This window comes from Saccopteryx bilineata, chromosome 4 (genome assembly GCF_036850765.1).
Source record: "Saccopteryx bilineata isolate mSacBil1 chromosome 4, mSacBil1_pri_phased_curated, whole genome shotgun sequence".
Lineage (NCBI taxonomy): Eukaryota > Metazoa > Chordata > Mammalia > Chiroptera > Emballonuridae > Saccopteryx > Saccopteryx bilineata.
The window spans coordinates 263,027,003-263,040,161 of record NC_089493.1 but is presented as its reverse complement, the minus strand read 5'-3'; the positions used below and the strand labels follow the sequence as shown (position 1 = coordinate 263,040,161).

General features: G+C 38.9%; 2 protein-coding genes across 7 annotated transcripts in view; both read left to right on the top strand.

Moving 5' to 3' along the window:
• The window catches only part of LOC136334317 (NXPE family member 3-like), a 75,702-nt gene extending 63,254 nt beyond the window's left edge, over positions 1 to 12,448 (top strand). For all 6 annotated transcript variants that reach the window (XM_066274364.1, XM_066274360.1, XM_066274366.1 and 3 more), the window contains exon 6: positions 9,174 to 12,448. In XM_066274364.1, the coding sequence (XP_066130461.1) occupies positions 9,174 to 9,706 (533 nt within the window). In that variant the 3' untranslated portion in view covers positions 9,707 to 12,448. The remainder of the gene's footprint in view (positions 1 to 9,173) is intronic.
• Positions 1 to 13,159, top strand: part of LOC136334318 (NXPE family member 3-like) — a 288,032-nt gene that overhangs the window by 164,620 nt on the left and 110,253 nt on the right. The window lies entirely within an intron of this gene.

Genomic DNA, 13,159 nt, shown 5'->3' with positions numbered 1-13,159 from the left:
CTGGGAATGTTTCAAGAACAAGTGAGCAAAGGAATCAGAGCTTGGAAGATGTAACATTACCACCCAGCTGCCTTTCCAGTTTAGTTTACCAGAAGTTATGTAATGAACTCAAATGACAGCAAAAATAACAACTTTCAAATAATACCATTTCTGATAATACCAAAAAATCCCCAGTTCAGTTTCTAAATAAAAATCCTCATTTTAATCTCTTAAGTAAAGTTAACATATGAAAGATATAAAGGTCCAACTTTTGTCCCCCATTCACCTCAATTTCTTTTTCCCCTGCCCTCTCCTCTCCTCTGCTTCCTTCTCCTCTCTCGGCTTCCCTCTCTTCTCCTCCTCTTTCTTCTTCTCCCCTTCCTTCTACCCTCCTTCCTTCCTCCCTTCTACCCTCCTTCCTTCCTCCCTTCTCTCCTTTCTTCTCCTCTCCTCTCTTTCCTTCCACCCCTTTTCTGCTCTCCTCCCCTATTCAATCTCTCTCTCTCCTCTGCCTCACTTCTGTATCCTGACCAACAGCTGATAAAACTGTGGTTCTCTTAGTACCTAAAACCTGAGTGACTTCTGCTGAATGTGTGTCGTTTCCTCAGCCCTCCAAAGTTAAATTAATTCAATCCCAAATCTTCCATGTGCACCACTTTTCTAAATATTAGTTGAGTTTATGAAAAACAGAAAATTATCACAGGATTTATGAATAACATCCCATTTAGAAAAGAAGAACAGCCCTGGCAGGTTGGCTCAGTGGTAGAGTGTTGGACTGCCTTGTGGATGTCCTGGGTTTGATTCCCTGTCAGGGCACGCAGGAGAAGTGCCCATCTACTTCTCCACCTTTCTCCCTTCTCTTTCTCTCTTTTCCTCCTGTAGCCATGACTTGAATGGTTTGAGCAAGTTGGCCCTAGGCACTGAGGATAGCTTCATGGCCTCTCTTCGAGTGCTAAAAATGACTCAGTTGCTGAGCAACCAAGTAGCTCCCCAGATGGGAAGAGCATCACCCACAGAGGGTTTGCCAGGTGGATCCCAGTTGGGGTACATGCTAGAGTCTGTCCTTCTTGCCTCCTTGCCTCCAACTTAATAAAAATAAAAATAAAGAAAGAAAAGAAAAAACAAATACTTAACATCAATAGCAATTATTTTAAATAAAACCATGTCCAAGCAGCCAGCACCTAATACAAGGATATTAAAAGTCTGGAAGATATCTGAGGAGTATGAGTAGAACAGAAAAGCTAGCCTGTATGTCTGTTGGGCTATGCCTACTATTTGGTGGTCATAATCTCTGTGCATTCAATTGTAAAGTTAGCAACAGGCCGGTTGTGGCTCCTGTTTACCATGTTTTTGAGCAAAGTCCACCTAACATGTTATCTCCGATCTCAGATAGGTAGTGCAGATACATTCCTGTCTCCCTGGAAGTTTAGAAATATTTAAAGGTTAGAAAGTTTCCATATGTCACCCTCAGTCACTAGACCTAATTTGAGGTTCTCGTTTATTTTAAACAATTTATTGAAGTATAATTGACAAACCATAAATAGAGTAAATTGAAAGTGTAAAATGAGAAAGTTATAATATATGATATATATGTACACCCAGAAAAAAAATCTCCACAAAAAATATAATTAGCATATCCACTACATAGACAACATTTCTGGTGGCCCTTACTAATCCCTCCCTCTTATCCTTCCTCCTCCCCAGTCAACCACACATCTGCTTTCTGTCTTTCTAGCTTAGTTTGCATTTGTTAGAACTCTGTATTAATATGCAGATCAATGGAACAGAACAGAGAACCCAGAAATAAACCCACATCTCTATGGCCAATTGTTATTTGACAAAGGAGATAAAAGCATACAATAGAGTAAAGACAGTCTCTTCCACAAATGGGGCTGGGAAAATGGGACAAGTACATGCAAAAAAATGAAACTAGACCACCAACTTACACCATTCACAGAAATAAACTCAAAATGGATAAAAGACTTGAATGTAAGTTGTGAAACCATGATCATAAATATTTAGTTTTGTTTCTTTTTTTATGTTCCCAGTTTCAGAAATTACACTTTTTAGATTTAATTTTTGAAAATAAATTGCAGGTACATAATCAAAAGTCAAAACTGTTAGCATCCATGGGAGTCCAAAAAGACCAGAGTAACAGGCTTTATTGAAAAGAAAAAATGGACCTTGCTGTGCTGACTGGTAAGGGGAGTCGCATTCCAGGCACAGCCTAGGACTAGGGTTCTTTTTTGAGGGGGAGTGGGAAGGGTCGTGGGGCTTTCAATCATCCAGGACTTCTCGGCTTGTGACATCAGACATTCCTTTGTGGTTGGTCATCTGCTGTGAGCCCTGAAACAGACTTACTGGCCAAGTTAAAGAAATGAAACCTAAGAAAAACTATATAAAAAATTATGCAAAGAGTTTTATTTTCATGCCTGTCCTCAAATTCCATTCCCCTTGTATTCATGGGGAAATAGTTTATTAATTTCTCATTTATCTGTCAAGTACTTCTTTTTACAAATATAGGAATTTTTTTAAAGTGAAAGGAGGGGAGATAGAAAAAATCTTGTATGCGTCTTGACTGGGATTCACCCAGCAACCCCTTGTCTGGGACTGATGCTCAACTGAGCTATTGTCAGCACCTGAGGCTGATGTTCGGACCAACCAAGCTTTCCTGAGCTATCCTCAGCCACTGGCCACAGAAGCGGAAGAGAGAGAGAAGGGGGAGAGGGAAAATGAGAGAAGCAGATGGTTACTTCTCATGGTGCCCTGACCCAGGAGTGAACCTGGGATATCTGTATGCCAGGCCTACGTTCTATCTACAGAGCCAAGTGGCCAGGGCAAATACAAGGATTTCAGTATATAGTATATATACATGAATATATATCAATGGGTGTGCATATTTTTATTTAAAATTTTATTAGAAAATATAATAAAAGATGGAGAAATGTGTAAAACATTTTACCAAATTGTTATAAAATGGTCCTCTATAACCTTCACCCAATATATGAAAGAGATCCTCACTTTAGAAGCCCTCTTGATAAAATATCTCCCTTGAGTATAACTATTTCTCTCTCTCCCATTATTCTAGAGGTACTCATTATTCTTTTATAATATTTATGCCTTTGATTTTCTTGATAGTTTTGCCAACTAATAAGGCATTCTTAAACAATATGTATAAATTTTGCCTGATTTTCAACTGCATGTAAAAGAGAACATACACTGTTAATTCTGTTGTGTCTGGCTTCTTTTGCTCAATATTTCGTATGTAAGATTCATCCATATACTTTCAGTTAATTATAGCTCATCCTTTTTCACTGCTCTATGGTAATTCATAGTATGATGATATCAAACTATACTTTTACATTCTACTGTTGATGAGAACATTATGAAAATTGCTGCTATAGATTTTCTTGTGCAAATAAATATATAGTCTTCATGAGCATGTGTTTCTACAGGATGTCACCTGGCAGTGGTTTTGCTGATCAGAGAGTAGGTGTATCTTTACACTTTATAGATTCCGCCATTTTTTAAGAAGTAATTTTACTGGTTTACTCTTTCATCATTGGTTTTTTTTGTTCCACATTCTTGCCAGTATTTGATATTATCATTTTTTAGTATTTGGAAAATATTGTGGGTGTATATTAGTGGTTCATGTGGTTTTCATTTGAATTTCTCTAATTAGTTATCAATGAACACCTATTTTATTTTTTTTAATTTTTGGATATTTGGATACCTGAGTGACTTGGCACCATTGACTGAGAAGTTCACTCTTTTCCCATAGCTCTGCAGTGCATCTTCGTCACAAATCAGGTGTCCATACGTCCTTCTGTTTAGGAGCTCTCTAGTCTGTTTAGTGAACCCTTTTATCTACACCAGCACCAATACCACCCATCTTCATCACTATAGCACGGTTATAATTTTGGCTTTCTGGTGGACAAGACTTACATTTTTTTTCTTTAAAAAGGTCATGGCAGATTTATGTGTGTGTATGTGCTTCCATGTGAGTATTTTTTTTTCTCCATTAATTTTATTATCTCCAATTTTATGGTAGTACCATACTACTATGTTTTTCACACTGTTTAAAATTTCCATTTCCATAATTCAAATGTCAAAAAATTACTACACATTCTTTTATACAGTCAAAAACAGGTTTACTGGAATGTTTTTAGTTATAGCTAAAGGCAGCAGCATTTACAACACTCAATTTTTGTTGTACCCATAAATATATGGAAAATGTTTGCAAAACAATTGTAATGTGAGAAGAATCTTGCGAATATTGATGGAATGGCTACATAGGCCTCCTGATGCCCACTTAATTCAAGAGTGCAAGTCCTTATGCCATTAAAGTAACAGTAAGAAATATCATCATCAGTGTTTACAGACAGAAGTAGTGAACTGGTAAGCATCAAGGTTTTTTTTTGTGGTTTTTTTTGTTTTTGGTTTGTTTGTTTTTTTAATTTTTTTAAATTTTATTTATTTATTCATTTTTAGAGAGGAGAGAGAGAGGGAGAGAGAGGAGAGAGAGACAGAGAGAGAGAAGGGGGAGGAGCTGGAAGCATCAACTCCCATATGTGCCTTGACCAGACAAGCCCAGGGTTTCGAACCGGCGACTTCAGCATTTCCAAGTCGACGCTTTATCCACTGCGCCACCACAGGTCAGGCAGCATCAAGTTTTTAATTAGATCCTTGGAACCATATGAATCTTTTAATCAACTTGTGAAATTGAAAAAACAAAAAAAACGCTTTGAGATTTTTATTGTGATTATATTGAATCTGTAGTTCAATTTGGTTTCAACTAAGATATTTAAACACACTATATCTTTCTATTAATACTATTTTAGCTTTTAATTTCTATATTTTTAAAAATTTAAATATTTTGAGATTTGATGAAACTCGCTTTGTGTCCCAATATTTACAATCAATTTTGTAAATGTTCGATGTATGTATTCTGCAAGTGATAGCTTTATTGTCTAAATAAGACTGGTTTTAAAATCATGTGGCCCTGACCGGTTGCTCAGTCAGTTAAGAGCATTAACCCCAAACAAGGTCGTGGGTTTGATCCCCCATCTGGGCACACACAGTAAGCAACCAATGGATGCATGACTAAGTGAAACAACAAATGAATGCTTCCCTTCCCACTCCCCTCTCTCTGCTTTCCTCTCTCTGTCTCTATCAATAAATAAAAACCCTGTTCAGACAAGCTCATTTGGGTGGAGCATCATCCTGGAGCACAGAGGTTACTGGTTTGATTCCCCAGTCAGGGCACATACATCAGCAGCTTGATGGTCCTGTCTCTCTCTCCGTGCTTATCTGAAAAAAAAAAATTATGCTGTTCAAATCTTTACATCATTACTAATCATTTGTCTACTTATTTTACTAATTATTGAGATACATAAAAAAGAAACCTTCCAGAATGACTGTGAATTTGTTTTTCCTGTGTGTATGTTTTGAAATTTGCTTTATTTATTTAAAACCATATTATTAGAGCTATTTAGAATAATAACAAACTCTTGACATATTGAACTTTTTTATCATTATAAAGAAACCTTTTTTATTTCTAGAAATGATAGATAATTCTGTCTTCTCTTATTATTTTATTTTTTCTATATCTTCAATCAAACGTGGTTAGATATGAATTTTTCACAAAATTCTACTTTGGCTTTGTTGAGATCACTGAAACAGTGGGTTAATACCCTTTATCTCCTCTTTAATTGTCTCTGGGAAATTCTCAGTCATTTTTTTTTTTTTCAAATATTACCTCTTCCTAGTTTCTCCTCTTTTCTATAGGACTCCAATTAAATTATGTTTATTTTTGTCATTCTGTTCTCTGTATCTTCTCTGTCTTCTGTGCTTTTTATATATTTTCTTCTTCACGTATTCTGGGTTTTCCTTTCTAATCTGCATGTCAACTGACTACTTTTCTCTTCAGTTGTGTCCAATCTGCTATTAAATCCAACTATTGGTTCTAAATATTAGTTACTATATTTTACTTCCATAATTTCTAGATGATTATTTTTCAAATCTCCAATATCTCATTTATAGTTTCTGGTTTATTGCTGAGCCTTTACAACTAGACTTTTATTTCCTTGAACATAGTAAGCATAGTTGCTTTACAATCCGTGTCTGATAATTACAGTATCTGGGGTCCCCATAGATTTTTCTTTCTGTTGTCTCCTGTCTCTGGCATGTTTTGCATTGCCTCATCATATGTCTTGTGATATTTGATGGTTTTCTGGATGTTTTATTTGACAAAATATAACACAAGACCTAAGGCACTGTTATCTTATTCTGAAGAAGAGTTTTCATTCTGGCAGATATCTAAGAATGCTTACAGCTCTGGAACAAAGTTTGAAGTGTTGTACTCTTTGGGGGTATAATACACACCAGCATCCAAAGTAAAATTCTTCAGTTTCTAGCCCAGTACATGGAATGTTACACTAGGTTCTCTCCCTTGGTGGATGCTAAGTTCCGTCCCCTATTGCTTTAGTATATGAAGCCACCAAAAATACATATTTGCCTGTCAGTGAACTTGCGTGGATTGGTAAGTGATCAAAGTCAGTCTCTGGAGTCTCAGAAAAACAGAAAGTATTTTGTTAAAGTTTTGTTTATTTCTTTTTTTGTGACAGAGGTAGAGAGAGAGACAGAGAGACGGACAGACAGGCAGGAAGGGAAAGAGATGAGAAATATGAATTCTGCATTACGGTTCCTTAGTCTCCTTAAGTTGTTCATTGATTGCTTTCTCATATGTGCCTTGACTGGAGGGCTATAGCAGAGTGAATGACCACTTGCTCAAGCAGCAACCTTGGAGTCATGTCTGTGATTCCATGCTCAAGCCAGCGACCCCATGCTCAAGCTGGTTATCCCCGGCTCAAGCTGGATGAGACCACGCTCAAGCTGACCACCTGGGGGTTTTAAACCTGGGTTCTCCACGTCCCAGTCCAACACACTATCCACTGCGCCATTGCCCGGTCAGGCCAAGTGTGAGCCTTTTTTTTTATTTATTTATTTATTTATTTATTTATTTATTTATTTATATTACTAAAGAAGTCCCTGGTCATGTAGAAACAACTTCTCTCACAGGGAGGTTTTGACAAAGATTAACTAACTCCAGAATGGTGATAATTTCCCCAAGTCTCCATCCATCAATTTCCTCTGCTTCCAGTGCCACCAATGGTGTCTCACATCCAAGTGATGGGAGCAGATGGAGGAAACCCTATCGTGAGAAAAAGTTAGTGGCTGTCACTAATTGTAGGAGGGTCTGATACTGTGTTTTCCCAGGACCACACATCAGAAGCCATGAATTTATCGTATTTAGTGCCAAATATCAAAGAGCACAAACGATGTGCAGACAGGGAAGTAGGCATTGTTCCCATTTCCCACTTAGGCCCTGTGTGCTGGAAACCAGTGAAGATAATGCAAGTATGAGCTTTCTTTCTTTCTTTCTTTCTTTCTTTCTTTCTTTCTTTCTTTCTTTCTTTCTTTCTTCATTTTAAGGAAGAGAGTGAGAGAGAGACAAAGAGAGAGAGAGAGAGAGGAGGGAGGAGCAAGAAGCATCAACTCCCATATGTGCCTTGACCAGACAAGTGCAGGGCCTCGAACTGGTGACCTCATCATTCCAGGTCAACACTCCATCCGCTGCGCCACCACAGGTCAGGCGCAAGTGTGAGCTTTTTAAAATGTAAATTAGATCATGTTACTTACCTTCAATGGATTCTAATTTCCTTGGGACAAAAATTAAAATCATTGACATGATTGAACCTTGCCTATATCTCTAACCTCACCTCATGCCATCCATTATGCTCTAGGAGCACCTATCTTCTTTCAGCTACTCAAAATTTTCAACCTCTCTTCCACATCAGGAAATCTTTCTCCCCCAAGAAACCGTAAGCTCCATGAGGGTAAGGACATCTGTTTCTTTTTCACCCTATATACAGAAGTGCCCAGTGCAGTGTCATTTTGTACTTATAAAATATTGCTAGACTCCTGGTTGGCTCAGTGGTAGAGCGTCAACTGGTGTGTGGATATCCCAAGTCCAATTCTCAGTCAAAGCACACAGGAGAAGCGACCATCTGCTTCTCCACTCCTCTGCTTTCTCTTTCTTTCTCTTTATCTCTCTCTTCCCCTCCCGCAGTCATGGCTTGGTTGGAGCAACTTGGCACTGGGTGCTGAGGATGGCTCCATGGCTTTGCCTCAGGTGCTAAAATAGCTTGGTTTTCAAGCAATGGAACAATGGACCCAGATGAGCAGAGCATTGCCGCATAGGGGGTTTACAGGGTTGATCCCAGTTGGGACGCATGTGGGAGTCTGTCTTCTGCCTCCCTGCTTCTCACTTAAGAAAAGTTTTAAAAATATATATATATTGCTAGATGAATGTAACCAAGAGCTATTAAGAGCCTGAACTAAAAGTTGGAAGAGTTAGATGTAGGAAACCTTAAAAATGAATAAGAGTTGATGAATTATTTGACTTCAGATTAAGACACAGAGAGGTAGGTATTGGATATGACTAAAGGTCTCCATTGGAAAGCCAAGAAAAAGACAATATAACATTGGAAAGTCACCAAAAACAATAGTTGACAGGTATAGGAGAGTAGGGAGAAGTTCAGGACGTTGAGAGAGAGATTTGTGCAGAGTGTAGATTTATTTGCCATGTGTTCAAGGCCATGGTGGACCATTGGAGAGAAAATATTGATTAGAAAATGGAAAGATTGAAAGTGTGGACTCAAGCTTAGCAAGCCATCATCAGCTCTTAGACAAAAAACTAAAAAGGTAAAAGTGAATGAATTTCTCAAAAGGTAGATAGTAAAGAAAAGTAGACAATAATGATAGAATTTCAGGGAATGCCTCATTTACACAGTGCAAAGAAAATATGAAGCGAACAACTGAACAAAGAATGACCAGAATAGTAGAAATAATAGGATGATGCAGTGCTACGAAAGGCAAGGGAAAGGTTTTGGAACAAGTCACCCAGCAGAGGAAAGGGAAATTTCTTAGAGGAATAAAAACAAGCTGAATAGGTATTTGAGTGGAAAATAGTGAGATTCTTGGCAACCTTAAAAACTGAGGAGCAAGGGTGCATTAAGGTTTACAAACAAAATGCTTAAGTCCTAGGAAATAGAGCCTAGCATTTCATTTGTACAAGAGTATAGTACACAGTCTATATAAACCCCTAACCCTCCTCTTTCTGCCTCCCACAGCCCTGAAGGCCTTGAACCTACATGCCACATACCAGACAGGGCCCCTGATGGCCGTGGAGACCACTCAGAACATAGTCCTGCACTGGCGGGCCCACAGCTGGCCCCTCCGCTCCCTCCGCACACCAGTGGCCTCCCTGCACTCCGTGGTCCGGGAGCTGGGAGGCCTGGCAGGTGGCCCCCACACCGTGGTGGTGCTGGGGATGGGTGCTCACTTCACCACCTTCCCTCCATCTGTTTTTGTGCGACGACTGGCAGGGATCCGGGCAGCTGTGGCTGCGCTGCTGGCCCGGGAGCCCCGCACTCTTGTGGTCATCAAACTGGCTAACACCGGCTACAAGTCCGTGTATGGCAGTGACTGGTTCACTCTGCAGATAAACCGACTCCTCCGAGCTGCCTTTGCTGACCTCCGTGTGGCCTTTGTGGATGCCTGGGAAATGACCTCCAGTCTGGCTGTGCCCGACAACATCCACCCAGGGCGCCTCATTGTCCGCAATGAGGTGGACCTCCTCCTCTCCTTCATCTGCCCCACCTGAGCGTTTCTATGGATTTTGGAGCCTTGTGGATAGAAGTCACAGAAATTGTGAAAAACCACAGCAATAATGGGACCCTGAACTAACAATGATACAGAGAAGAGGGGTAACCACAAGACTCATCACCTAGGGTTAATTACTGTTATTGTATTGGAGACTAATTTTGAATACATCTCTCTGTATGCAGAAATTTTAGATATATATATATGTAATTATAAATATATATGTAATTATAGATAAATGATATATTTTACATGCATTCTTTTAAATTTACATTTTAGGAAATTTTTATTGGTGTAATTGTAGATTATGCAGTTGTGAATAATAATACAGATTCGTTTTCTCCCAATGGTAACAATTTGCAAAACTATAGTACAATATTCTACTCAAGATATTAACATTGATAAAATCCACCAACCTTAACGACATTTTCCTAGTTTTATTGTACTCATTTGTATGTGTGTTTTTAGTTCTTTGCAAGTTTGTCATATGTATTAGTTTGTGTCTAATTCTCTAGCATCTGCATTGTAGCCTTGCAAAGGCAAGAAAACAAAGTCAAGGTTTTATTCAAGTGGCAGGTGTAATAGGCGAGCCCTGCCTGTATAAACTAGTCTCAATGGACTCTACCCTCAGGCTAAGGATAATACAGAAATAGAACCTCAGACCCTTTCACTGCTCAATCCACTTTTCTTCTAATTAACCAGAGCTATTCTCACCACAGTAAACAAGAGCTTCTTTGAAGGTAAATCCCATGAACAATTTCCAATTTTTACATTTTGATATTTTTTTCTGCATCATAGGCCACTCCTTTCTTGTTGAAACCATCTTCTCTTGGGTTTCATAACATAAGATCCTTCAATTCAGAGGTGAATAACTTGAAAAATGAGGTCCACCAGAATTCATTTTGCTGGTGAAGGTGGTAACAGAGGCACCTAGTTTTCAATAGTGGTGGTGGTTGCAAGATCAGGCTCCTAGCACAGAAATGGCATCTTTGGTGCAGTGTAAACCATAGCAGGAATTTCTCCTACTGCTCATTTGGGCAGCAGTGTTGTTGCTGGTATAAAGTACAGCTAGTGCTCGACTGGACTTATGACCACGATTGGTTCCAGCAGACCAGTCGTAACATGATTTGGTCGTAAGTTGAGTAGGCTATATGTACAGTGCTGTGAAATGATGTTATAAAAATCTTTAAGTCATATTTTATCATAATTTTCTTTTATTATTGTTATATATCATAATTTTCTTTGTTCATTTTATGCCGTTTGTATCATCTCTACAGCATTTTGCTTCTTATTGTTACATTCGTCAGGTTTAAGTAAAACACTGCATTACCAGTACAACTGGTTTAATATTTGCAAAACATACAAAATTACAAGATACAGGTATAAAAAATACCATAGGAAACATTTTCCCAATTGCAAAACATATCAAAATTAATATATAAACATGTATGAAACATTTTATTGGCCACTGGTGCTTGGCTGTGGATCATTGATGTCATCATCTGAGGCAGCAGTTGGGGTTACCGGAGTTGGTTTTTTTATAAACATGTGCGATCACATTCACTTTCTTTCCTCCTTCGTATTTGTTCATTGATTACTTTCTCATATGTGCCTGAACAGGGGGTTACAGCAGAGCGAGTGGCCCCTTGCTCAAGCCAGTGACCTTGGGCTCAAACCAGCGACCATGGGGACATGTCTATGATCCCATGCTCAAGCCAGCGCCCCTGCACTCAAGCTGGTGAACCCATGCTCAAGTTAGATGAGCCCGCGCTTATTTTCGTGTCAAGATCGATGGCCTTTCTTTCCTTCTTGGCAGACTGAGTTGTAGACAAAGACAATTTCCTCTTGGTAGACATCATGGGAGGGGTTTGATGAAAAATATCCAAGACACAAAACACAAATTGCTGTACCAAGTCTGGGATAACAGTTGAAATGGTGCACGCGGAGATGGTAGTGCTGCTGGAAGCTGGTCCTCACTGTCGTACACCCAACTGGGCAACGCAGAGCAGTGCTGCCAGACGTGGAGCAGTCCTGGCTAGTGATTGTGGTCGTAAAGTCGAATGGTCGTAAGTTGCATAGGTTGTAAGTCGATCAATATATGTATAGTTCCTAGAAGTTTCTTCAGTCTCCCATCAGTATGTGGGCTACCCAAGATCCTTTTATTAATACCCCTTACTCTTTAATCAGCCAGAATTAGCTTCCATTCCTTAAAAGTAAGAACTTGGATTAATTATAATATGTGATTATGTACCTGGCAATTACAGGTTCATATGTTAAATAATATAATAGAAGTGAGCTATGAGAATACGCAAGACAGCCATGTAACCCAGTCTTTTGAATCAAGGGAAGAATTCTAAAAAGGTGAGATACCTGAGTTGAGTTTGGAAAGAAGACTGTGGATTAGCTAGGCACAGAGTATCAGAAGAGTATTCCAGGCTGAGAAACAGGAATGCTCAAAACCACATAACACTTTTGGGTTGGGAATAGGGTGAGACAAAAGGTCAGATAGAAGAATTGAATAAGAAGGTCCCTGAAGACTTTATATACCATGATCAAAGTTGTTTCCTGGATGAGAAAGAAGGCTAGAGTCCAGACCTTTCAATATATACCTTGCAGTAAGGTAGATGCCTGAAATTACCTGGATATGCTTTTTATTGAGTACTTATCTTGTATTCAGTGCCAGCCTTGCCTGAACACTCAGGGAACCATTAGCCAAAAGTCACCATAACCCAGGGGTCGGGTACCTATGACTCACGAGCCAGATGTGGCTCTTTTGATGGCTGCATCTGGCTCGCAGACAAATCTTTAATAAAAATAATAATAACATTAAAAATATAAAACATTCTCACGTATTGCAATCCATTCATTTTCTACAGCTCATGTTCATGGTTGCAGGTGTCTGGAGCCAATCACAGATGTCCTCTGGGACAACACCAAATTTTAAATGGATAATGTGTAACGTACATGGGTCGTTGTATGGTTCTCATAAAATTACATTCTAAAATATGTGGCGTCATGGCTTTCTCGGTCAAAAAGGTTCCCAACTCTGCCATAGTATATCTGTACCTCATAGGATATGATTTTTACAGTCCTGAATAATCACAGATTACCAAAATTGCCAGACTATAAAATTTAATTTTGGGCAAATACCTAACCTCTTTGCCTCTCTAGCTTATGGTTCATGTTAACTTATAATATTTACCTCTTCTCCTCTTTCCACATTTATTGTGTGGATGAATAGTAACACAGAAGGAAGAAGATCATAATGAAAATCCTCAAACGTGTTTTTAAACAATAAAATCTTCAATATAGCCCTGGCTGGGTAGCTCTGTTGGGTAGAGCATCATCCGGATACACCAAGGTTGATGGTTTGATCCCCACTCAGGGTACATAGAAGAATTAACTGATGGAAACATAAATAATTGAAACAACAAATTACTGTTTCTCCCTTCTT